This window comes from Sinocyclocheilus grahami, unplaced genomic scaffold, assembly GCF_001515645.1.
Source record: "Sinocyclocheilus grahami isolate Dianchi unplaced genomic scaffold, SAMN03320097.WGS_v1.1 scaffold365.1, whole genome shotgun sequence".
NCBI classification, from domain to species: domain Eukaryota; kingdom Metazoa; phylum Chordata; class Actinopteri; order Cypriniformes; family Cyprinidae; genus Sinocyclocheilus; species Sinocyclocheilus grahami.
The window spans coordinates 345012-372381 of record NW_015505544.1 but is presented as its reverse complement, the minus strand read 5'-3'; the positions used below and the strand labels follow the sequence as shown (position 1 = coordinate 372381).

Sequence of the window (27370 nt, the reverse complement as noted above, 5' to 3'; positions counted from 1 at the left end):
ACATGTAATCACCTTATTTGTTTTATACCAATGCTATCTGTAAGGTAAAAACGCGTTTGGGTGAATAAATGTCTGTAAGAACTTCGGATGGACTGTATTGGTGTCATTTTGTTAGGTTAATGCTTCAGCTACAGATGATGTGTTGAGCAATTGTTAATTGGGTTTCTTTCTTTAGTAATGGCATTCATTCTTGCTACATAAGATACCTGTCTGTTATGTAGTGCCCTGTTATACTGCATTACTGTGTAATATTTATGGTTTCTATAGCCGTGGCATCATTATGATGGTATGAAGAGATGGATTAATTAATGTAGGACGCCACTGAAGGCCTAGGTGTAAAATCCACGGCCCGCCACTGGATTACTGTATAGTGCACAGTATATTGGCTGCTATTAAAAAACTGTATGCTAAACGGTATACGGTATGCTACAAATATAATTTTTTTTTAAATTAAAAAATACTTAAAAACAGCATTTGTGCTATGATCTCAGAATATTTAGTTCAGCAAATGACATTATCGTCTAGGAAATACGTTAATTTTTTTATATTTTATAAAGTTTGCATATTATTCCAATTTTGTGGTAAAATGTCTTAAAGGGTTAGTTCACCAAAAAAGGAAAATTCTGTCATCATTTTCTCACCCTCATGTCTTTCCAAACCCATAAGACTTTGGTTAATCTTCGAAACACAAATTATGATATTTTAATGAAATCGGAGAGGTTTCTGTCCCTCCACTGAAAATCCAGGTAACCAAAACTTAGAAGATACAAAAAGGTCATAAAGGCATTGTAAAAATAATCCATATTAATTGAACGGTTTAAGAAATATGATTGCTTTATTTGATGAACTGAAAATTTTTCCCTAAAATTTCTATAGACATTTATATAATACTGTTATCATGAATTATTTTAGCCATGATAACTGTGTAGTGAAATTCTGATATCGTGACAGCCCTGCAACATTTGTATATTGCTGAAAATATTTTTCAAATGCAAAAGTTGTAAATGCAACAAAAAGTACATTTTGGAAATTTCAGTCTTTCTACTTTAAAAAAAATTCCCATTTAATTAAATGTTACTTACTGTTTCTTTGTAATTATTTGTGAAATTTACTAGCAATTTCTGAGAGAAAATTGCTTCAAAGTAAATCCTACTCCAATTGTTCTAATGTATTTCATTCTAGCAGTATAAAAGATTTTTAAAACTAGTGCCCAATTTTGATTTGGGAAGCTCAAATGCACCTTTTCCTGTCTGTTACCTTTGTAGTCACAGCTCAGGACATTTACTAGTAAAGGTTTTATAACTACGTATATGTGTTGTTGACTGTATCTCACACTGTTGGAGAAAAAAACTGAAAAGGTGACTTTTTTATATAAAAGACATAAGTAAACCAAATATTGCATTTTATCATCTGTTATAACTTCTCTATTGTGAAAAATGACAAATCAGCTCATGTCTGCCCCGGCATGACTGATCATCTCATTTCATCCTTGTGGCCTGCAACAAAAAAAAGATTCATTCGTTTCAGAGCCTCCACAACTGCAACCGCGAGACCTCCGTCTGCCTCTCTCAAAACAAAATAATGCATTTCAAAGGTCTGACTTTGAACGTATAAAGATTTAGCTAGGCAAGAAGGAACCAATAAAAGACACAGTCAGAATATTGGTCACAGACAAGCTCTGGTTCAGAGACGCTTATGGAGGTGTAGAGCAATTTGATGTGTTCTTTTCCAAGCTTCCTGCTGGGATACGCTTGATGAAAGTCATCTGTATTATTCTGTCATCGTCTGTACAAAGGAGCTATTGAATCTAAGCGCTACTAAGACGTTTCAATGGAAGTAGACAAGGACTGAATTACCTTGGTGAAGTGCGCAGCACAGCTACTGATCGACAGTGCGCTCACATAGTTTGCTGTACAATCTGTCATCCGCCGCTTTTATAAAATTTGCGCTGCGATTCTTGATCTGTTGCCAATTACTCCTACAGAGAAAAACATCAATAAGTCTAATCAGGTCTTAAAAGCCCTGGAGGTCTTTGTTAATGAAACAGTCCTGCTGGTCTTGCTACTGTCACTTTACAGGAAATATGTGATTTCCTGTTAGAAAACAGCTGCTGTAAAATTAAGACTGAGGAGCTATTAGTTTTCCAGCATATCATGAAGAGCTATAAACTACAGTACGCCCTGCTTTGATGGTTTGGGAGACATTCATCTCCAAAAACAGGCTATTGATTAATTACGATTGCAAAACAAATTCCACCTTGCCTGATTGTGTCTTGTTCACCGTTAGGTATACCCAAGTACCCAAGTAGCACATTTCCATTTAGACAGCATATTTCCAGCACACAACGATGAGCGCTCATTTAATTAGAGCCCCTCCTTCCCTCCTTCAACTTTAGATAGGGTGTACACCATTGTCACAAGCCTTTTAATGACTGAATCCTGCTTTCCCATCACTGCCAGTGTAATTAGCTTGAAATGTGATTACACACAACGATGCCACAGAGATTTCTTTCCATTTCCACTGGCAAATTGAGGTCCTCGCACCTTAAAACAGGGAGACTGTCTTACATGTGTACAAATAATGCACACAAAAGTGGGTTGTGTCTCTCTTTTATCGCTCATTGATGTCTGGAATTCTTCTTTATTCCCTGCACACCAGTAACAAACTGAAAGAGGACAGTTTTTATGATTGTCTCCATGAAACATAGAAACATTTGTAGAGAGGAGTCTGTATTATATTTGTGTTGTATATAGCGTTGGGTACCGAAACCCGGTGCCAATATGGCACCTGTACCTATGCAACCGGTATGTACTAGAATCGAATCAGAATGCAGATTTCGGTGCCTCATTTCGGTGCCACTTAAATGCTTGAGCGAAAGATTGAAATATTTGTTCTCCGAAATGGACGTAAGGATCACCGTCACCACACGTGAAAAATAATTTCTCGACTGAGAAAATTCACGAACGCAAGTCGGAAAGCTCTAATAATACAAATCCAACACATATTTGTAGTAATGCGAGTGTCCATGTTGTTTTCACATTCCAACTTAAAAGCACAAGTGTGATTACTGCACTGACATGTTTTAAGATCAGTCAGTGCAAGTTTCTTTCAGTTGAAACAGCTCAGATTTACATTTTAGTCTAGGACTAGGCTTAAGCCTTGTCTGTGAAACCGGGGGACAATATATTATGAACAAAATGTATAGCTATCAATTTAAATATATGATATTTAAAAAAAATTAATAATTTAATTTCACACAACTGGATCATTCTGTGTAAGTGATAAAAATTTGGGGTCAATAAGATTTTTTTTTTGTTGAAAGAAATGAAAACTTATATTCTGCAAGGATGCATTAAATTGACAAAAGTGTCAGTAAAGACTTTATAATGTTACAGAAGATTTCTATTTTAAATAAACACTGATCATTTGAAACATATTCTATTAATCAAATCATCAATCAAATAATAATTAAAAAAAAATTCCACAAAAATATTAAGCAGCACAACTGTTTTCAACATTGATAATAAGACATTTTTGTACCAAAATCAGCATTAAATCATCATATTAGAATAATTTCTGAAGGATCATGTGACAATGAGGACTGGAGTAATGGCTTCTGAAAATACAGATTTGATAGCACAAGAATAAATGGCACTTTAAAATATATTAAAATAGAAAACATAATATTTCGCAATTTACCTATTTTGTTGTAGTTTTTTGATCAAATAAATGCAGCTATAGTGGGCAAAATATAATTCTTTCAAAAACAAAAATCTTACTAACCCCATTTATTTATTGTTTTATTAATTTTTTTGCATAATAAACTAAATTTCTAGTTATCAGTTCAAATAAACAATATTTATAAATGCAATTAATTACAGACAGTGGAAAAAAGTGGATACATCAGTGTCTGGAGAAGCTGTTTAAGTCACAAAACTATGAATAGAAAAAGTTGGAAAATGTATGTGGACTGTATGAGGGGTACTAACCTGGACATGGTGTAGTATTGCACTCCTGGAACTCTTGGGCAGGACCGAGGCAGGTGATTCCTCCATATTTGGGTTTGGGATTGGAGCAGGTGCGTTTGCGGTTTCGGACACCTGAGCTACAGTCCCGACTACATTGGCTCCAAGGCCCCCAGGCAGACCAGCCTCCATTTATGGTCAATCCAGTGATCCGTCCAGAACGCAGCAAATCTCCTAAAACGAGAATAAACACACACAAGACTGGGTCAAATAGAATCATGGGAATTTGATGCTCTTAAATAAACCCTGACAGGGCTTTCATTTCAGAATTTTCTGAGATTAATATTTCAAAAAAATTTTCAATCTATTATTTAAAAAAAATCATCCATACCACCTGAACTATTTCAAAAGAATAGCTCTAATAGTTTTTAATAGAACTATTTTCACATCATAGTTATCCATGCCATTCACAACTATTACAGCAGATACATTTATCTTATCAAACAGAGTGTTTTTGCCGCAGAGTATCTCTATCCGTCTGCACCATGACCTCTGTGTTTGTACCTCTGACCTTGAGCGAGATCCATCTGTGACAGTCCCTGTGAGCCACAGCCATTTATCCATGCGACAGCGCTACATGGGTCGACCTATAATCTCTCCAGCACCACAGCACACAGCCCTCTCAAAGGTAATAGACTACTTCATAATCTACTCACACCTCAAAGCGGGGTGCCTGGCTCTGATGGCTAATGGCAAGGGAACACAGGTGTCAGTGCATGCTAGACCCGCAGGTAAACAAACCGTGCTGCGTTCAGTGACTTTAACCAAGAAATGACTGACTACATTGATTTTTACAAAAGTGTAAAGTCATATTATGGAATTGGATTTGACTTTGCTGTGCTTGCTGGTTGTTAAGATCCCATGCAAAGTGAAGAAGACAAATTGCAAACTTTCCTGACCCAGATTCTGTGATTTCTTAGACAATAGGATCAGCGGTATATCTGCCGAGTGAGATGGGTGGCATTATATGCTGCACAATCAAGGAAATGAATAGCTCTTGTGGATTAAGAGTGTGGCTTTTACGCAATTCCCCAGAGCTTTCGTAAACTGTCTGGCGGTCACCCGCGCTTATTAAAAGTTAGGGGGTGGGCAATTAGAATTGACTCCCTGATGGGTTTGCGTAGTGGGTGGTTAACGCCTCTGCAAATACATGTAATTACCATTGACATACAGCGTTCTAGCGTCACAAGAGACACAAATGGTCAACTGAACAGTGTGGGGTGCTCATAAACACCAGGGTCCAAAAGTCTGAGACCACTGGTAAAAATGCTTCTCTTTGTTTTTATTTCTATTCTATTTTAGGTATGCACGGTATCTGATTTTTGCCGATATCTGATATGCCGATATTTTTCAACTTATTTTGGCCGATACGGATATATTTCCTTTTGTTTGGAAACAACACCAAGTCTCTCCTGTGATTATAAACAAATTATATAAACAAAAACGTACTTGTTAGAATTAAGCCATTATCGGACAATTCTGACAACATTCCAATAATATCGTGCATCCCTATTCTATTTCATTTTTTTAATTTAATATAATTTCATAATTTTAAAATTAAGAATTATATTAATTTGTATTTTTTAAGTCACAAATTATATTTTTTGTAATTATTAAATGTAATTTTACATTTTAAGTATAAATTACATTATTTGTAACTAATGAATATAATTTAACAGTTTTTAAATCATAAGTTATTATTAATTTGTAATTATCAAACATAATTTTTTTAAATTGGTTAATTTTTAAAAAAAATTATTAATTAGAAATTATATTCATTTGTAAATATTGACTATAATTTAATATTTTTTAAATAATACAATCATTCATACATTATTATTCATAATACATACATTCATGATTGAATATAATTTAACATCTTTTTACATTAGAAATTACATTAATTTGAAATTATTAAATCTAATTTAACAGATTTTTAAAAAATAAAACATTACATTATTGGTAACTACTGAATGAATTCTAATAGCTTTTTAAATGAGAAATTGTAATTGCAATTATTAAATGTAATTTAATAGTTTTCTAAAAATTACAAATAATATTTTTCTAATATTAAAACTAGTTTAATATTTTTTATTAATTAATAATTATTTCACAATTATATTATATTATTTGTAATTAGCAAAAATAATTTGTTTTTAAAATACAAATTCAATTTATTTGTAATTATTAAAAATAATAGTTTTAAATTACAAAATATAATGACACATTATCATAACAATTTGAAAGAACTGAACTGAAAAAAAAAATCATAATGTCTTTGGTTTGCGTCTGTTTTGCTTTAATAAAAGCAGCACTCGAGATGCATGAACCGCAAAAGTTTTAAGTTTGCATTTAGTATAGGTTCAGTTTTAAATTCGATTTTTAATCCCAGATTTTCAGATGTTCTCTCAGATTTTTGGGTCTGACTATATAAGGTTGAGATTTTCTATTTTGTAACCAAGGACATGTGTACTGCACCACAGAGAAATTTGCCAGCTGAGATCCTAAGGTCTGCAGAATCTGACACTGAGTGGGATTCTAACTGATGGCAGATCTGTGGGGAACCGACAGTAAATAGCCTTGGAGATATCAGCTGCTTCTCAGAGAAAAGGAGGAGGAAAGAAAAAAAAAAGAGAGAGAAAGACAGAGATGAAGAGATGGAGCTGCCCGTGCAGCACGGTATTTAGATGAGAAAATAGTGCTAAAGTCACACGCTAAAATGACGTGCTATTGTTTCTGAGATAAATGAAGGCATCACTCATAGCCAAATTACAAACCTGGGCCATCATCAGTTACTGCCTCTGGCTTATGCTGCAAAGAATCTCAAGGTTTTAAGATAGCTTGACTGTTTGGCAGCATTTTCACTTTAGCCACTGCCATTACTCCAGCAAACAAATAGCTATAATGGTGCATGTATTGATTTTTATCGTACTGAAGGTTAAGTGTTAAACACTTCCACTAAAAGAAAAATGGTGCTGTATTGTAAAGAAAGCTACAGAGCCTTTTTTTGCGCGCTAAAAATTTGTTATCACCCTCTCAGTTTCTAAACTATAGCTCATGAAATTGCAAACTATTCCCACATTTTCACAGTTTGTACCTCTTAATGTTTAAACTACCCAAATTGGATAGACTAATCAGTGGGTTGCCTGAACAACTATTAACATAATAACTACTTAATAATAATTAGGCTGGTCTGAGGTTCATATGACCCCGATCAGATATGTTTTTTTAGGGGTTAGGCATATTAGAAACATTCTTGTTTAAAATGTTCAACAACAGTTAGATGGAGCAAAACAGCACAGAATGCAGGGGTCTCAAGATGTACTATTGTTGGACTGTTTTTAATTTGATATGGTTTTCTAAAAGATGTGGCAGGACACTCATAAAAACAGAGCAAGATGTGACAACAGACAAGGATACACAAAAGTCTGCAGTCGGAAAGATTTTTAAAATGTTTTTGAAAGACGTCTCTTGCACTAACTAAGGTGGTATTTGTTTGATCAAAAAATAAAAACGGTAATATGGTCAAATATTATAACAGTTTAAAATAGCTGTTTTATATTTTAATATATTGTCAAATGTAATTTATTCCTGTGATGCAAAGCTACATTTTCAGCATCATCACTCCAGGCTTCAGTGTCACATGATCCTTCAGAAGAATCGTTCTAATATACAGATTTGGTGCTCGAGAAACATTTCTTGTTATGATCGATGCTAAAACAGTTGTGCTGATTAATATTTTTGTGGAAACCATAAAACAATATCATTTAAAAGTAAATAAAAACAAACTATATTATTATTAACAAACTATTTTATTCAGCAAGAATGCAGTAAATTGATCAAGTGTCACATGATCCTTCAGAAATAATTTTAATATGCTGATTTGGTGCTCAATAAGCATTTCTTATTATTATCAATGTTGAAACGGTAATAGTTTTTTTCAGGATCCTTTGATAAACAGAATCTTCAAAAGAACAGCATTTATTTGAAATATAAGTATTTTGTAAGCTTATAAATGTCTTGTCTGAATGCATATGGCTGTAGCAGTGGCATTTTAAAGGGGATGAATTTAAAGATTTTTCAGAGTGTTTTTTGTTAACCATGTAAATTGTCTAAAAGCGAAAGCCCAGCACGCTGTCTGCATGTTAACTTAAGCACTGCTGAAAATGTGTCAGACGACTAGATGATCGTCATCTGTACCTTGAATAATCTCAGAGGACAGAATTTTCAAACGTATAAACACTGGTAAATTAACTGATGATCATCAAAGTTTGAACAAACACAGGCAGCAGTTTATCAAAGAAAGTAATGTTGATATCTGACAATATTTTATATGTTTATTCAAGTTAATCTACTTATAATAATTAAGTAAACAGACTGCAGCTCACTGAATCCGTGAATAACGACCAGCTGCTGCGGACACTGATAATTTCTTTCATTTGCTCTTAAAAAGTCAGCAGAGAAATCAAGGAACCTTATCTGCACAAAGCCGATTTACATTTGCCTAACAAAAAAACTGACATCAAATGCATTTCCAATCTGAAAATGTCAGCCAGGGCTGATTCATCTGATCTTGTTTCTTTCATAATGTTGTTATTAGACAGAGAGAGAAGCTCAGACCTCAAAGCCTTGATAAAATAGCAACAAACACGTGACTTCTACTTGATAATGCCAAGGTGACTTCCAGAGACCTGCTCACTCAGTTCATCTACAGACAACTGAATGTTGAAAAAAATAAATTTTACAAAATGAAAAGAGCTGATTTTAACATAATACATAGTATGCTTCATTGGTATTAGCTAACCAGCTAAGATAATTCTAAGTCAACAAGTAGCTTTGAGTGTCTTAACAACACGAATACAGTCATTCCTCCACTTGAGATTGTTCCACATGAGCACATGCAATGAGACGCTGTGCTTTATCACCCTTTCTTTCACACAGGCATGGCTTACGGATTCAAATCGATATGGGCCAGCCGAGACATGAGGCTAAATCTTGGCCAAGTGGCAGCCCATTCATTTCAGAACTCATCTTCCCTTGTGGCTTCACTGATATCAACACACATCTTTAGTGTGGAGGTGATTATATAGAACTAGGCCTCCTCTGTACGATATACAGTTCATTAACAACTGTCCGAAAGCCCTTAGAAGAAACATCTGTCATGACGGGGCATGCAGCAGTGTAGCTGGGTGCGTCAAGCTAAATTATGGTTTAAATGCAGAAATTATTCATGTGTATGTTGGACACTTAATATTTGTGAATAATACTGATGCAGCACTGGTGAATCATATGAGAGTCTGATGTGTCAGAGAAATACAGATCGCCGGGAATACTAAAGAGAAACTGGATCATCAAGACTGGATTTAATTGATCAAAAACGCAGTAAACTCAGCAATATTTTGATATTTATTGAAATTTAAAATAACATAGCCATAACAGTTTTAATAGCCATTAGTCCAGTCATCGGTGTCACATGATCCTTCAGAAATTCTTTGAATATGCTGATCTGCCACTCAAGAAACATTTTATATTACTATCAGTGTTGCTATGTTATGTTAAAATTCTTATTAATACCCGAGAGTCTGATGTGTCAGAGAAATACAGATCGCCGGGAATACTAAAGAGAAACTGGATCATCAAGACTGGATTTAATTGAACAAAAACGCAGTAAAATCAGCAATATTTTGATATTTATTGAAATTTAAAATAACATAGCCATAACCGTTTTAATAGCCATTAGTCCAGTCATCGGTGTCACATGATCCTTCAGAAATTCTTTGAATATGCTGATCTGCCACTCAAGAAACATTTTATATTACTATCAGTGTTGCTATGTTATGTTAAAATTCTTATTAATACCCATGTTGATTTTTTTCAGGATTCTTAGATGAACAGAGTTAAAAAAAAGTTCAAAAGTACAGCATTTATTTGAAATAAAAAACTTTTGTAACATTATAAATGTGTGTGTGTGTGTATACAGTATATGCATGTATAAGGCAGTCCTTAAAACGGAACTAAAAAAGTTTGAACCAAACATGAGCTCTTGTGTCAAAAATCTGGGCATCCAAATTGACAATAAGCTTAAAATGGATAAACAAATTAGTTCTGTGGTTCGGTCTTGCTTCTTTTATCTACGTCAAATCGCAAAAGTTAAGCCGTTTTTAATTTTGTCAGATACTCAGAAAATCATTCATGCACTTATATTTTCCCACCTAGACTATTGCAACTCGCTTTACTGCGGTATTAATAAGTCATCTCTAGATCAGCTGCAACTTGTCCAGAATGCTGCTGCTAGACTCCTGACCCAGACACGAAAATATGAACATATTACTCCCATCCTTGTTTCGTTGAATTGGCTACCTGTAAAATACAGAATTGAGTTCAAAATCCTGGTCATGGTATTTAAGTCTACTAATAACCGCACTCCACCTTATCTTGCAAATCTCCTCGTAAGACATGTTCCTTCTAGATCACTTAGATCCAGTGATCTGGCACTCTTAACAGTGCCCACAACTAGATCTAGGCTCAAGGGTGATCGTGCGTTTGCGGTGAGCGGTCCAAATCTGTGGTATAAACTGCCACTAGCTATCAGAACGCACCGACTTAAATTCAAAAATTAATTTACTCTCTATGGCATTTTAAAATGGGTGTTGCTTTAGGACTGTATTATTATTATTATTATTTTTTTTTTTTTACGCTATTTACTTCATGTTGATGTGTTATTTTCTATGTGTACCTTGTAAAGCACTTTGGGCAACTTAGTTGTATTTATATAGTGCTATATAAATAAATAAATAAAAGAAAGATATACAGTATGTGTGTGTGTGTATGCATGCAACTCTACACACAAGAATATATATACAGCATATACATACATATTTTATTTGAAATATGTTTTGTAACATTATAAATGTATTTATGAGCACTTTTGATCAAATAAATGCATTCTTCCTTAATAAAGTTTATAAAAAATTATATATACATATACATAAATATATATACTGTACAGTACACATATATATATAATATCCAATGGAACAATATAACAAATGGAAAAGCTGCATTTAAAAGCAACAAAAGACTTCCACAAACTGGCAAATTAAATGTTTCTGTGCTGTTCTTTATATGGCTCTGAATAGTCTTTTGTTTTAATCATTTTAGCTCACTTGCTCATAAAACTAAATGGAAATTAGTGAGATGGAAAATCAAAGAAAAATAGCCTAAAAAGAGCTTTGTGTGTGGCATCTCTTAGTGAATGTCTGTTGAAGATCAAAGCTTGACTGTAGAATATGAGTGTCTATAAACATCACTCAAAAACATACCGTTTTCGCCGCATATCCATCTAATATCTTGGCGCCACTTTGATTCCCATAACTCAGTTCACAGCTTGTTTACAAACCGCAGCAAGTTCACAGATGTGAAACCTAATGGAGGGAGGTAAATAAATAAAATTAAGTGCAAGTGTTGCACTTTGTCAGACAGGAAGACCCCCGACCACTGAAAGAAATCACATTCACTGATTTGACTTCATTAGCATGTTCCTCATGTCTCTCTGAGGCAGAATGCAGCCAAGAGCACTTGTGTTGGGTGAGACGACACTCCAAAAACTGATGTAGTGAACACACATAGATGAGAGAAAGAGAGAGAGAGAGTGAAAGAAAGAGAGAAGCACTAAAGTACATCATGTTGTCTTTCGACTGATGGACAAATAGATCAAGTGGCTTCACTATGGGCTCACTTCATCAAAGACACAGGGAGAAAAGCAAGATGAGAGCAGAGAAAAGGAAAAAGCTGAGTGACAAATGAAGAATCACAGGCAAGAGAGACAGAATGAGATCTCACCATCTGTGGAGCATCCCGTGGAACCGTCGCTGGAGCAGTACCTCATCTCAATCCGCTGTCTCCCTACTTCCAGCAGGCTGGGCTCCGGTACTCTCGCCTTACAGGTATACCTGAACCGCTGCTCATAGTGCCCGCCATTATCTGAGATATTGACCGGCGTCCATGGGGTCCAGGGAGTGGTCTTCTTTAGATCCGGGCAAGGGAGGGTATTACAAGACTGGAATTCCTATACAAACCAGCAAAATGTATGAAACATTTATATAATACAATTTATTTATTATTCATATTCATATTATAAAATTCATATTTGATACTTTTTTGTTTTTACTTTATAAAAAAACATGATTATACATACAATATGTATACATATTAATACATATAAATATTTATAATATGTGACCGTGGACCAGAAAACGTCTCGGTTATGTATGGTAACCCTCGTTCCCTGAAGGAGGGAACGGAGACGTCATGTCGGATGACCGACGAATTGGGATCTCACTTAGCGAGACCAATCTACTTCGAGTGTAAACTAAACGAGCCAATGCACATTGGCATGCGATTATTGCATCCAGCTGCCGCTGATCACAGCGTGAGTATAAGTAGGCAGCAGATGCAGCGCATATTCAGGTTTTCGCTGAGGAGCCGAGCCGGTGACCCGGCCACAGGAGCTGTGGCGACGGGACGTGACGTCTCCGTTCCCTCCTTCAGGGTACGAGGGTTACCATACGTAACCGAGACGTAGCAAAGGGCCACAGGTACTGCCCCTTCCAGTGTCCTGTGGAAGCCACCTGCGCCCCTACTTTTTGGCGTAGGACAGCTACAGCTGCTATGGCACTACCCATTGAGTAAGACTGGATAACACTGGGAAAATGTACCCGTTCTACTTGGAACAGGGCCGTTACGGAAGCTCCAACCTTCCCGAAGGAGGTTTCGGAAGCAATACACATATGGACATACCTTAGATGCATATCGCACCACCGTCGAGAGTGGTGAGGGAGAAGGAACCAGCAGATCGGTTTCCGGCAGTAAAAGGTGCCGTCCATGACCTGGTGAGCCCCTCATGCACTTCCGGGAAGAAAGGCACCGAGGCGGGCGCTAAGAACCAACGCGGACCACCCCGAAGAACCAATCATCCAACCTTGAGGGCTCCGGACACGGTGGAAGCATAGCCGTTATTTCCGGATCCGATTCAGGCATTGCTACAGTCCCGAAGGAGAGCAGCGCAGCCGAATCTTCCTCTCCAGAAAGCTCCGGCTCACCCTCCGATGCAGCGATCGACATCCGGTCGTCGGGAGGAGCGCCAAAGGATACGGCTGGTACGCTCCTTTTAGAGAGCCCAGCACGTTCCATTGGCAGCTCAACTGGTTGTGGAGTGCCTCAGACCGCCAGCGCTACTGCCTGAAGTAGCCGCCGCCTGGCTGCCGCCATGAGGAGAACTAGATCGAGGCAGAGGCCACGGAACTCCGCCCCTTAAGGGAAACGGAGCTTGGCCCACGACTCCGAGATGATCATCTTCCCGCAATGAGAAGATGACTCATCCACAAACGCTACCTCAGCGTGCTACATGCCCAGGCACGTGAGGCAGCGATCATGACCATCACCCAGCGCCAGGTAACAACCGCATCCAGAAACGCCTGGATGATACGTTGTCTATAGCAAGACCCACATCGTCTTTACAAAGACGTAACGTCAAGTTTGCCACGCAACATCGTCTTTAAAAAGACGCACCCGAAATTTCTCTTTTAGGGAAAAAGCTCTTTTAGCGTGCTGAGGCACACAGGGGAGATGATCACCTGCAACACAAACAGGGGGTAGTGCAGCCTGATATGTGCAACCCACTCGACACGGGAAACCACCACCACTGAAGGGCCGTACCGCCAACACGAAGAGCACGCTGAACTCGTTCAGTCTTCTTCTCTCAGTAGAGTAGTCAGGAGCAGAACGATGTGATCGCTCGGCTTCGAAGCGAAAAGCTGAATATGCGCTACATCTGCTGCCTACTTATACTCACGATGTGATCAGTGGCAGCTGGATGCAATGCATGTGCATTGGCTCGTTTAGTTTACACTCAAAGTAGATTGGTCTCTCTAAGCGAGATCCCAATTCGTCGGTCATCCGACGTGACGTTGAGAGTGACCGACTGAAAGGGAACCAGTCATAAGGGTCAATTTTTTTGAAATTGAGATTTATACATCATAAGCTAAATATATAAGCTTTCCATTGATGTATGGGTTTTTATGATAGGACAATATTTGGCTGAGATGCAACTATTTGAAAATCTGGAATCTGAGGGTGCAAAAAAACCCAACAAAATCTAAATATTGAGAAAATCGCCTTTAAAGTTGTCCAAATGAAGTCCTTAGCAATGCATATTACTAATGACAATACATTTTAGATATATTTATGGTAGGAAATTTACAAAATATCTTCATGGAACATGATCTTTACTTAATATCCGAATGATTTTTGGCATAAAAGAAAAATAAATCATTCTGACCAATACAATCTATTTTTGGCTATTGCTACAAATATACCCATGCTACTTATGACTGGTTTTGTGGTCCAGGGTCACATATTTTAATAGTATTTCATATTTTCTATATTTATGACTTATAAAATATATATTGAATACATTACATTTTTTTATTAATATTAAAAAAAAAAACATAAAGAATATATATATGCATTTATTTGAAATACAGCAATATTGTGAAATAATATTACAATTTAAAATTAATGCAATTACTCCAGGTTTATTACATTACACTACAACTATTATAGGTACTCAATTATTATTATTATTATTGTTATTTTAATTTAAGTATTGTTTTTTATTATAAATGTTGAAAACTGCTGCTAAAACTGTTTTTGCTGCTAAATATGTTTGTGGAAATCATGATACATTTTATTTCTTTTGAAAATGTAAAAGAACAGTGATAGATAGATAGATAGATAGATAGATAGATAGATCATGTGACACTGAAAACTGAAGTAATATATATATATATATATATATATATATATGCACACATTTTTTTCTCTTTCTTTTTTTTTTTAAACAGAGAATGTGATTTGTTGCCATTTTGCAGGCATATGAAATATATCCATTGCGCTCTTTGCTGAACATGGCAAGTCGCAAACAAGTCAAGCAGAAAAGGTCATTGATCAAGTTTAATTTATGGCCTGTGAGGAGAAAAAAGCTCTGAAATGAGGGAATAAATAAGGAGTGCATTTTACACAAGCTAAAATAACATTTTGATTGGAATGGAAGCTCAAAGGACTGACAAAAAGACAAAATTGTCACTGGCATGGGACAGTTCAAATGAGCACTGTCTGTTCTAACATCTAGTTCCCCTTCAGGAACTCGAGCTGCATCGAGACGCTTTGGGAACGCCCTTGCGTGACCGCGTTCTGAAGCACGTGTCAAATCCGTCCAATGGAGCAGCGAGACGTCACGAGCAGGGTGACGTAAGCACCAGAAAGCATAAAGGCACATCCAGCCGGGCGCAAACCAGCTTCGATGAAGTAGCGCCTGCAGGGATGCAGGGAGTATGGCAAAGAGCCGCAGCGTCTCGTCCCCTCGGGGAACCATGGTTACATACGTAACCTAGAGACGTTCCCCTTCAGGAACTCGAGCTGCATCGAGACGCTTTGGGAACGCCCTTGCGTGACCGCGTTCTGAAGCACGTGTCAAATCCGTCCAATGGAGCAGCGAGACGTCACGAGCAGGGTGACGTAAGCACCAGAAAGCATAAAGGCACATCCAGCCGGGCGCAAACCAGCTTCGATGAAGTAGCGCCTGCAGGGATGCAGGGAGTATGGCAAAGAGCCGCAGCGTCTCGTCCCCTCGGGGAACCATGGTTACATACGTAACCTAGAGACGTTCCCCTTCAGGAACTCGAGCTGCATCGAGACGCTTTGGGAACGCCCTTGCGTGACCGCGTTCTGAAGCACGTGTCAAATCCGTCCAATGGAGCAGCGAGACGTCACGAGCAGGGTGACGTAAGCACCAGAAAGCATAAAGGCACATCCAGCCGGGCGCAAACCAGCTTCGATGAAGTAGCGCCTGCAGGGATGCAGGGAGTATGGCAAAGAGCCGCAGCGTCTCGTCCCCTCGGGGAACCATGGTTACATACGTAACCTAGAGACGTTCCCCTTCAGGAACTCGAGCTGCATCGAGACGCTTTGGGAACGCCCTTGCGTGACCGCGTTCTGAAGCACGTGTCAAATCCGTCCAATGGAGCAGCGAGACGTCACGAGCAGGGTGACGTAAGCACCAGAAAGCATAAAGGCACATCCAGCCGGGCGCAAACCAGCTTCGATGAAGTAGCGCCTGCAGGGATGCAGGGAGTATGGCAAAGAGCCGCAGCGTCTCGTCCCCTCGGGGAACCATGGTTACATACGTAACCTAGAGACGTTCCCCTTCAGGAACTCGAGCTGCATCGAGACGCTTTGGGAACGCCCTTGCGTGACCGCGTTCTGAAGCACGTGTCAAATCCGTCCAATGGAGCAGCGAGACGTCACGAGCAGGGTGACGTAAGCACCAGAAAGCATAAAGGCACATCCAGCCGGGCGCAAACCAGCTTCGATGAAGTAGCGCCTGCAGGGATGCAGGGAGTATGGCAAAGAGCCGCAGCGTCTCGTCCCCTCGGGGAACCATGGTTACATACGTAACCTAGAGACGTTCCCCTTCAGGAACTCGAGCTGCATCGAGACGCTTTGGGAACGCCCTTGCGTGACCGCGTTCTGAAGCACGTGTCAAATCCGTCCAATGGAGCAGCGAGACGTCACGAGCAGGGTGACGTAAGCACCAGAAAGCATAAAGGCACATCCAGCCGGGCGCAAACCAGCTTCGATGAAGTAGCGCCTGCAGGGATGCAGGGAGTATGGCAAAGAGCCGCAGCGTCTCGTCCCCTCGGGGAACCATGGTTACATACGTAACCTAGAGACGTTCCCCTTCAGGAACTCGAGCTGCATCGAGACGCTTTGGGAACGCCCTTGCGTGACCGCGTTCTGAAGCACGTGTCAAATCCGTCCAATGGAGCAGCGAGACGTCACGAGCAGGGTGACGTAAGCACCAGAAAGCATAAAGGCACATCCAGCCGGGCGCAAACCAGCTTCGATGAAGTAGCGCCTGCAGGGATGCAGGGAGTATGGCAAAGAGCCGCAGCGTCTCGTCCCCTCGGGGAACCATGGTTACATACGTAACCTAGAGACGTTCCCCTTCAGGAACTCGAGCTGCATCGAGACGCTTTGGGAACGCCCTTGCGTGACCGCGTTCTGAAGCACGTGTCAAATCCGTCCAATGGAGCAGCGAGACGTCACGAGCAGGGTGACGTAAGCACCAGAAAGCATAAAGGCACATCCAGCCGGGCGCAAACCAGCTTCGATGAAGTAGCGCCTGCAGGGATGCAGGGAGTATGGCAAAGAGCCGCAGCGTCTCGTCCCCTCGGGGAACCATGGTTACATACGTAACCTAGAGACGTTCCCCTTCAGGAACTCGAGCTGCATCGAGACGCTTTGGGAACGCCCTTGCGTGACCGCGTTCTGAAGCACGTGTCAAATCCGTCCAATGGAGCAGCGAGACGTCACGAGCAGGGTGACGTAAGCACCAGAAAGCATAAAGGCACATCCAGCCGGGCGCAAACCAGCTTCGATGAAGTAGCGCCTGCAGGGATGCAGGGAGTATGGCAAAGAGCCGCAGCGTCTCGTCCCCTCGGGGAACCATGGTTACATACGTAACCTAGAGACGTTCCCCTTCAGGAACTCGAGCTGCATCGAGACGCTTTGGGAACGCCCTTGCGTGACCGCGTTCTGAAGCACGTGTCAAATCCGTCCAATGGAGCAGCGAGACGTCACGAGCAGGGTGACGTAAGCACCAGAAAGCATAAAGGCACATCCAGCCGGGCGCAAACCAGCTTCGATGAAGTAGCGCCTGCAGGGATGCAGGGAGTATGGCAAAGAGCCGCAGCGTCTCGTCCCCTCGGGGAACCATGGTTACATACGTAACCTAGAGACGTTCCCCTTCAGGAACTCGAGCTGCATCGAGACGCTTTGGGAACGCCCTTGCGTGACCGCGTTCTGAAGCACGTGTCAAATCCGTCCAATGGAGCAGCGAGACGTCACGAGCAGGGTGACGTAAGCACCAGAAAGCATAAAGGCACATCCAGCCGGGCGCAAACCAGCTTCGATGAAGTAGCGCCTGCAGGGATGCAGGGAGTATGGCAAAGAGCCGCAGCGTCTCGTCCCCTCGGGGAACCATGGTTACATACGTAACCTAGAGACGTTCCCCTTCAGGAACTCGAGCTGCATCGAGACGCTTTGGGAACGCCCTTGCGTGACCGCGTTCTGAAGCACGTGTCAAATCCGTCCAATGGAGCAGCGAGACGTCACGAGCAGGGTGACGTAAGCACCAGAAAGCATAAAGGCACATCCAGCCGGGCGCAAACCAGCTTCGATGAAGTAGCGCCTGCAGGGATGCAGGGAGTATGGCAAAGAGCCGCAGCGTCTCGTCCCCTCGGGGAACCATGGTTACATACGTAACCTAGAGACGTTCCCCTTCAGGAACTCGAGCTGCATCGAGACGCTTTGGGAACGCCCTTGCGTGACCGCGTTCTGAAGCACGTGTCAAATCCGTCCAATGGAGCAGCGAGACGTCACGAGCAGGGTGACGTAAGCACCAGAAAGCATAAAGGCACATCCAGCCGGGCGCAAACCAGCTTCGATGAAGTAGCGCCTGCAGGGATGCAGGGAGTATGGCAAAGAGCCGCAGCGTCTCGTCCCCTCGGGGAACCATGGTTACATACGTAACCTAGAGACGTTCCCCTTCAGGAACTCGAGCTGCATCGAGACGCTTTGGGAACGCCCTTGCGTGACCGCGTTCTGAAGCACGTGTCAAATCCGTCCAATGGAGCAGCGAGACGTCACGAGCAGGGTGACGTAAGCACCAGAAAGCATAAAGGCACATCCAGCCGGGCGCAAACCAGCTTCGATGAAGTAGCGCCTGCAGGGATGCAGGGAGTATGGCAAAGAGCCGCAGCGTCTCGTCCCCTCGGGGAACCATGGTTACATACGTAACCTAGAGACGTTCCCCTTCAGGAACTCGAGCTGCATCGAGACGCTTTGGGAACGCCCTTGCGTGACCGCGTTCTGAAGCACGTGTCAAATCCGTCCAATGGAGCAGCGAGACGTCACGAGCAGGGTGACGTAAGCACCAGAAAGCATAAAGGCACATCCAGCCGGGCGCAAACCAGCTTCGATGAAGTAGCGCCTGCAGGGATGCAGGGAGTATGGCAAAGAGCCGCAGCGTCTCGTTCCCTCGGGGAACCATGGTTACATACGTAACCTAGAGACGTTCTAGTTCAGTGGGAACTTGTGGCAAATCTAACCTCTTAAATTCCTGATTGTTTTATTGCATTTCTATAATTGATATGTCATATACACTGCCTATATCCTTGATCTGTACCAGCAGTTATGAGCTTTCAATCCTTCAATTTATGATAATGTAGAGCGTCTTCAGATACCAATGTCTAGCACTTGAGGCAGTCAGATTCATGTCCTGACACCTTAATAAATTCGCCTGAAACAAGGAGCTATAGATTTCCTGTAAATCATATGTGTTCATTTGGTCGAGTGGAGAGCTGTGTCCATTCTCGCTGCATTTATTTATGCTTAACAGACCTTGAATGACTGCCAGACCTTGGCAAAATAAGATAAAAGTCCTTTTTGTTCATCTGTCAATCTGTCAGACAGAAGGAGAGCTGATGTGAAGCACTCAGACGGCTGTCTACTTCACCTCCCCTGCCTCAACTAGTTTTTTCTCACCTCTTTTCTCCCAAGGATGGGGAGCAGCCGAGGTTAAAGATATGGAAAAGTTTAGGCATTGTTTGCTGTGCAGTCTGACCATCTATTTTTGTTTACGCACTCTCTTTGTTAATATTTTATAATGGTTTATAAATATGATGAAATGAAATCAGCGGACTCAACGCTTTTTACCTCACTGAGCATCAACACATCAGCTAGAAAGGCTCTAACACAGAGATTTTTGCAGTATGATTTCTCAGAGACAAAGGAGGGCATTGGGTGTTAGTGTTGTACTTGTGTGACTACGCCTAGTGAAATGTTCATGCTAGGCTGCACTCTCTCAGAGCACAAAAGCAAAACGAGTTACCCAATAATTACATGGTTCCATTAAACATGCAATGTCCTGATGCCTCCACAATCTAACAAACTACAGCTACAAGCTGTATTAAGTCTATATGTAAACATGCCATTAAAATATTAAAGAACCTGGTTCTTTAGTTTCAGCTTTTCATCACTGTGAGAGACAAATGTGATGGAAAAAAGTTAGCAGCACATTACATTTATTTGAAATAAATGATATATAATGTATATTTACTTATGTGTGGGTAAACACACACACACACACACACACACACACACACACACACAAACACACATACACATTTTTTAGTGTAATAGTGTATAAATAATTAAACTTCTAATTTAATGATTCATTAAATACATGTAATAATTGAATGATAATTAGGCATTATTTATGCAATTGTAATGTTCTATATTGAATAAAATAAAATATTTCTTTCTAAAGATACTTTTTGTAATGTCTATTTGATGCTTTTCTCTTACACAATACACAATACATAATTATGACCTTTTACACAATAATGACCTTTATTTTTAATCTTTTGTGGGTAAATTTAGTTTATGATTTAATTTCCTAAATCACCACAATTAATTAGATTAACAATCTGAGGTGTGAGAGAACCAAGTCCCTGTGTTCGCACAACTGATCTTGAGACAGATCGACAGCCCTTTCATATATATATATATATATATTGTATTGTATTGTATTGTGTATATGTATTGCACATTTATATAGACTATAATTTTGTAGAATGGATGGATTATAATGGATTATAATTCTTTATCATAGGAGAGGAAATTGTCTGATCTGAAATGTTGGATCACTTAAAAAAGAAATATGATACCTCTCCTCAAAAACCCCTCAGGATTTGAGGTGTCTGTAGCCCAAATGGTGTGGGACTGGGTGAAAATACAAATATTCAATAGTCTTTCTGGTTTATAAGCAGACATCAGAAAATTCATAAAGTTTCATTCGCTGCAAAGCATCACTGCAAAAATCTCACTTCGAGGGCATTAGGTGAAAGAGATAATGCAGCAGAATGCACTCAAACACATCAGCTGAGGTGCTGATGCTACATTGGATTCAGATGTTCTCACCAGCTGGGCGAACGCCTAGCAGCACATCATAATGGTGATTTTTAACGGTTACTGATGTGTTGATGTACGCAGCCTGATACTTGTGTACTTGTGTGAAATTATGATTTTCATTTCTATAATTCTCAATCCATCTCACTTTATCTGCCTTTTCCTGTCCCTAATTCTCTATTGTTCCATTCTTGTTTTCCACCAACAGTCTATTCATTATCCCCACTCTCTCCATCTTTTTCAGACTTCGCACTCCCCAAGTATGTTTTTCATCCTCAGAATTACTGTATTACCTAAAGTTCTCGTCTGTCACTAATGCGTTATGGGTAGTGGAGACAGGGGTTAGGGGATGCCCTGTACGAAGGTCTGCTGGTCCCTGTTCAGTCTCCAGGCATCTGCTGACTAATGAGTAATCCCACCCGTGCTCTCTGGAGCCTTCTAACATCATTACATCCACTCAGCACACACACACAACCCTCAATCCTTTGTGTCTTCACAAAAATACAGCGTATCAGCAAGTACGTGTGTGTTGATCGTAATTGGCCGTTCTACGCCTCACATCTTTGACTGAATGCCCCTGACTCTGCTGAGATACGCAGCTTCTAGTATGTTTTACAGAAAACAACAAACTCCAATCCATTACGCAGGTGTTGCTGATTGCATTCATTACTGGCGGTTCACCTGAGACACGCCGCCTGGCCATTCCACAATGGACCACCAAGACAAATAGGCTCAATTATTAGTACAGAAAAGTGCACAATCAGTCAAGCAAGACTACGGAGCATGATACACTCCATCAGGGGGCCTAAAGAAAAATGCTGTCATTTGGGAATGTTCAAATTCTCTGGAGAAAACTTGTCTCTATCTGACCACAGCGTCAGATAAATTAATACCCATACTGCACAGTCATCGTAGAGAAATGGGATGCAGGGTTTTTTATGGGCTTCGGATGGTTTTAATATATATTTGGAAGAAATTAATAAAGAAACTCAAGAACTCTCAGAATGTCATCCAAATGCCTTCATAAGAGATAACTTCTGAGGCCTTGAATTGCATACAAGGTACAAATAGGCCTTGATTTACCATGAAATAAAAGTTATTAATTTGTGTGTATATTTTGGGTGACTTAATAAACATAATTGTTCAAATGACCAAGCTTTTTGGAAAAATCATTTAAAAGAAGGCTTTGTATGTGGTAGTTGTACTAAACGTTAGTCATGCCACTCACTAATGACTCATAACCAAATACCATTTTATTTTAATTAATGATTTTATTTGATATACAATAATATAGGCTAGTGGCTCTGAAGCAGGTGGCCTGAGCAAACTCACAAAGGGGTAGCAGAATTACTTACATTTATTTAAATTAATAACAATTAATATTAATATATTGAAGTAATATTACTTAAAATAGTACAGGTAATTAATTAAAACCCACACACTGTCAGGGTCATGGACTGTCTGGGTCATGTTTTGCCCCTGTTTCTGTTCCCTTATTTGGTCATGTTCCTGTCCTCGCTTTGTTAATTAATTTGATTAGTCATCCCAGGCATCTGTGTTTCCCCAATCATCCCCTGTATTTAAGTCCCAGTCTGTGCAGTCTGTCTCGGTCGGGTCTACTCGTTGTGTACGTGTGTTTGCTCCAGCGCCCTTTGTGTGGATTTACCCTGTGTTCCTTGGATTAAAGACTTTTGATTATACTCGTTTCCCTCGTACTCCTTCCAATAGAGTACCGTGACAGAAGACCCGACCAAAGACAGTAACCTCCATGTGTTTCCCCTCCGTTTGTTTTTCGTTTTTCCTCAGTGTTTTCTTTTGTTCCCGTTGTTTCCATGGATCCCCTCCTTCACCCCGAATTCCTCCTCCTCCTGCTGGAGCAGGGGGACAGATCTCTCGAGGACCATACAAGACTGTTCCGGCTGTTAGCTAGCACCATCAGCTACCCGGATGATGCGCTCTGCTCATTCTATGACGCGAGCTTGAACACCGCGAGCAGAGCACCGTCGTCCGAGGATGGTCCTCGATAGGATTTCGTTGACTTCGTGGGGTGGACTCGGGTGAGAAACGGATCGCCATCCTATCCTGTGGATGATCTTGTCAGATCCACTCCAGACCCAGAGCCCAGCCCACCATCTCCCCGCGATGCGTTAAGGATCACCCCGGGCGTAGAGCTGTATCTGACAGACCAGGTTCGAGAGCCGACGACAATGCCCGTCACGAGGGAGAAAGCCGCGGACGGTGTGAGCGCGGAGAGGAGCTCCGCCCCCTGCACCGCGCCTGAGGGTGAGCTGAGTATGGCACGGCGAATCACACTGAAGAGGAGAGGCCTCCAGTCCATGAATCCAGTCCAGAGCGCCCTCCAGTGCCCGCTCCTCGAAAGCGCCCTCCAGTGCCCACTCCTCGAAAGCGCCCCCAAGTGTCCGTTTCTCCAGAGCACCATCCTGTTCGAGAGCCCAGCCCACCATCTCCCCGCGATGCGTTAAGGATCACCCCGGGCGTAGAGCTGTATCTGACAGACCAGGTTCGAGAGCCGACGACAATGCCCGTCACGAGGGAGAAAGCCGCGGACGGTGTGAGCGCGGAGAGGAGCTCCGCCCCCTGCACCGCGCCTGAGGGTGAGCTGAGTATGGCACGGCGAATGTGCCACACTGAAGAGGAGAGGGCTCCAGTCCATGAATCCAGTCCAGAGCGCCCTCCAGTGCCCGCTCCTCGAAAGCGCCCTCCAGTGCCCACTCCTCGAAAGCGCCCCCAAGTGTCCGTTTCTCCAGAGCACCATCCTGTTCGCGTGTTCAGCCTAGAGGGGGCTCCCGATCCAGAGTTTAGCTCTGAATCCTCCCTCCATAATCTCCTCCCTGGACTCTGTCTGCCGGCCCCCTCCCGTACATCTGTCCTCCTCCTCAGCCTCCTCCTTAGTTCCCACCCATTCCCACCCATCTGTTGTTCTACGGTGCGAGGACGCACCTTCTGGGAGGGGGCATATTGTCAGGATCATGGACTGTCTGTGTCATGTTTTGCCCATTTCTGTTCCCTTATTTGGTCCTGTTCCTGTCCTCGTTTTGTTAATTAGTTTGATTAGTCATCCCATGATTTTATTTGATATACAATAATATAGGCTAGTGGCTCTGAAGCAGGTGGCCTGAGCAAACTCACAAAGGGGTAGCAGAATTACTTACATTTATTTAAATTAATAACAATTAATATTAATATATTGAAGTAATATTACTTAAAATAGTACAGGTAATTAATTAAAACCCACACACTGTCAGGGTCATGGACTGTCTGGGTCATGTTTTGCCCCTGTTTCTGTTCCCTTATTTGGTCATGTTCCTGTCCTCGCTTTGTTAATTAATTTGATTAGTCATCCCATGCATCTGTGTTTCCCCAATCATCCCCTGTATTTAAGTCCCAGTCTGTGCAGTCTATCTCGGTCGGGTCTACTCGTTGTGTACGCGTGTTTGCTCCAGCGCCCTTTGTGTGGATTTACCCTGTGTTCCTTGGATTAAAGACTTTTGATTGTACACCTCGTTTCCCTCGTACTCCTTCCAACAGCATACCGTGAGCACACACACACAAAATCAAAAAGTCTAAATCAACTGAAATATAAAAAATTTATATTTATTTTATTTCCCCCTCAATAACTGATTGGTGATGATTGATGTGCTGATTGATGTACACTATACATTAAAGAGTCTTCGTGAACATATCTGAAGATTTCGACAGAGAGGATGACTTGCAATTTTTTGCTCAGCCTTACTTATTTGAACCAGAATATACACTACGTCAGAACGCAGGTTCCTGCGACAGCAGCAGGAGCTAAACTCATGTGAACGTGCATCAAAGACTGACACGGAAGAGAAGAAATTGTTGAATTAAGTCGTTATTTTTGTTTTCTTTGCGAACAAAAAGTATTATCGTAGCTTCATAAAATTACAGTTAAACCACTGATGTCCTGATGTCCTTACTATCTTTCTGGGCCGGGGAACTTTTACCCGTTGCAAGTTGCATTGCTGTCTGTGCTGGGTCAGAAAGCTCTGATTTCATCAAAAATATCGTCTCAGGTTACGTATGTAACCCAAGTTCCTCGAGGGAACGAGACGCTGCGTCAGAAACGTTAGGGGAACGCCCTTCAGCGTGACGGGCTCTGAACCTCGTGTGTAATCAGACCAATAGATGGGCGAGACGTCACGGCGGGTGACGTAATGACCAAGAAGCTATAAAAGCACGTGCGGTGAGACCAGCGTCAGCTTCTAGGAATGAAGCAAGCGCTGGCAGGGACGCCGGAAGTATGGCACCGCGACGCAGCGTCTCGTTCCCTCGAGGAACTAGGGTTACATACGTAACCTGAGACGTTTCTCTTCAGGAACTCGAGCTGCGTCGGAAACGCTAGGGGAACGTGACTGCCCACGCCGCCAGACTTCTAAGTATCTGCCTAGTGTGGAAGACTGCACAGCTAGGGCGAGAGAACCGCCTCGGCGAAAGCGGGGCCGGCGCCGCGAGAAACGCTAGTGAAAGCTCTCTCCTCAAAGAGAGCCCCATGAGAGAGAAGCAAGGCAGTAACAAACGCTACCAAAACGGCCGTCAGCTCCCTTTTTTTTCCCGAGAGCTGACTCTTGCTCTCAAGCAGACAACAAACAAACTGTGTGTATCCCCACCCGTAAAGTAACGCGGGCAGAGAAGAACACACAGCCTGAACGCTGCCTGCCCTCGCCTTAGTGTCTGGTTTTGTCTTGCTTTAGATTTCGTGACAGACAACACTAAATAAGACTCACAAACAGATATCAGACTGACACACACACAGAGCGCTTGCTGAATGACAAAAGCTGACGCTGGTCTCACCGCACGTGCTTTTATAGCTTCCTGGTCATTACGTCACCCGCCGTGACGTCTCGCCCATCTATTGGTCTGATTACACACGAGGTTCAGAGCCCGTCACGCTGAAGGGCATTCCCCTAGCGTTTCCGACGCAGCTCGAGTTCCTGAAGAGGAACTTAATTTGTGTTCCGAAGATGAACAAAGGTCTTACGGGTTTGGAACGACAAGAGGGTCAGTAATTAATGACAGCAATTACATTTTTGAATGAACTATCCCTTTATGAATCACAGACTAAATCCTAATATAAAAAATATATATAATATTTTATAATATAATATAGACATTTGTAATATACAGATTTAATATTGTAAAAAAGTATTATATATATATATATATATATATATATATTGTATATATTGTATATATTTTAATTTATAATGCATTATTATATAAAATTTATATGATAATATCACGCTTCAAACCCCTGAGAGCACACTATCTGTGATGAGAAGTTAACTGAAATACTCAGGTTTCCACTTGCAACACTCTTGAACTGGTGAATTCAGAGTGGATGGAAGAGGACGATCTGAACATTTCACAAAAAGTGCAGTATTATTTAGAATGCATGATTAGCTGACATCATGCATTCTAAAAAGAGAAAACTTTTGGTATAAGACACCTTATTTTTGCTGTTACATAAATCTAATTAACACTGAGAAAAGAGGAAAAAAGCCTTACATTTTTACACTTAACACGGCACTTCACATATTCACAGATTTTAAGCAGTGTTGATTCTGAAAATACACTTGCCCTAGGACAAAGTGACGGTAATGTTTGAGTCTGATTATCAAAGCATCATTACACTGAACATATGAATGACCTCACAAACAGACAACCTATTAAGGGTTGTCAGGTACTCATTATTATTTTTCTGTCTACTCAGACACCTGGCTACATTCACGTGGGCTTTATCACTATCATTACATAGAGGTTACAAGCACTGTGACAAACGAACCCCCGTGTAAAATTACCAGCTGACTGACGAATCATGTTTTTATTGTATCTGACAAAACAACCACCAACTAGTATTTCAAAAGGGAATTTTTCAGAAAACGATAACAGCTGTTTGCACGTATGGGCCATGCCAGAGTCTGGCAATCATCAGTAACAGAAAATAATATTAAGCTTGCTTATTAAAGCATCTGTTCTAAGTATTACCTCTTTGAATACATCAGCAGCTCACCAGATATGTAACTTTGTGCTCATATGGCACAAAAATAGCACACAAATCCAAATCAGGCAATGCACCACCCTGGTACCCCCACACACACACATATATATATATACTAATATGAAGCTTGTGTATATATATATATATATATATATATATATATATATATATATATATATATCTACATGATTTTGCTCCTCTCACACTCTCT

At 41.0% G+C, this 27370-nt stretch overlaps 1 protein-coding gene across 1 annotated transcript in view; it reads right to left on the bottom strand.

The window, feature by feature from the left end:
- Positions 1-27370, bottom strand: part of LOC107549180 (semaphorin-5A-like) — a 163031-nt gene that overhangs the window by 19811 nt on the left and 115850 nt on the right. The window contains exons 15-16 of the mRNA XM_016230171.1: positions 11868-12093; positions 3990-4199 (exon numbers count right to left, since the gene is read on the bottom strand). Of these exons, the coding sequence (XP_016085657.1) occupies positions 3990-4199; positions 11868-12093 (436 nt within the window). The remainder of the gene's footprint in view (positions 1-3989; positions 4200-11867; positions 12094-27370) is intronic.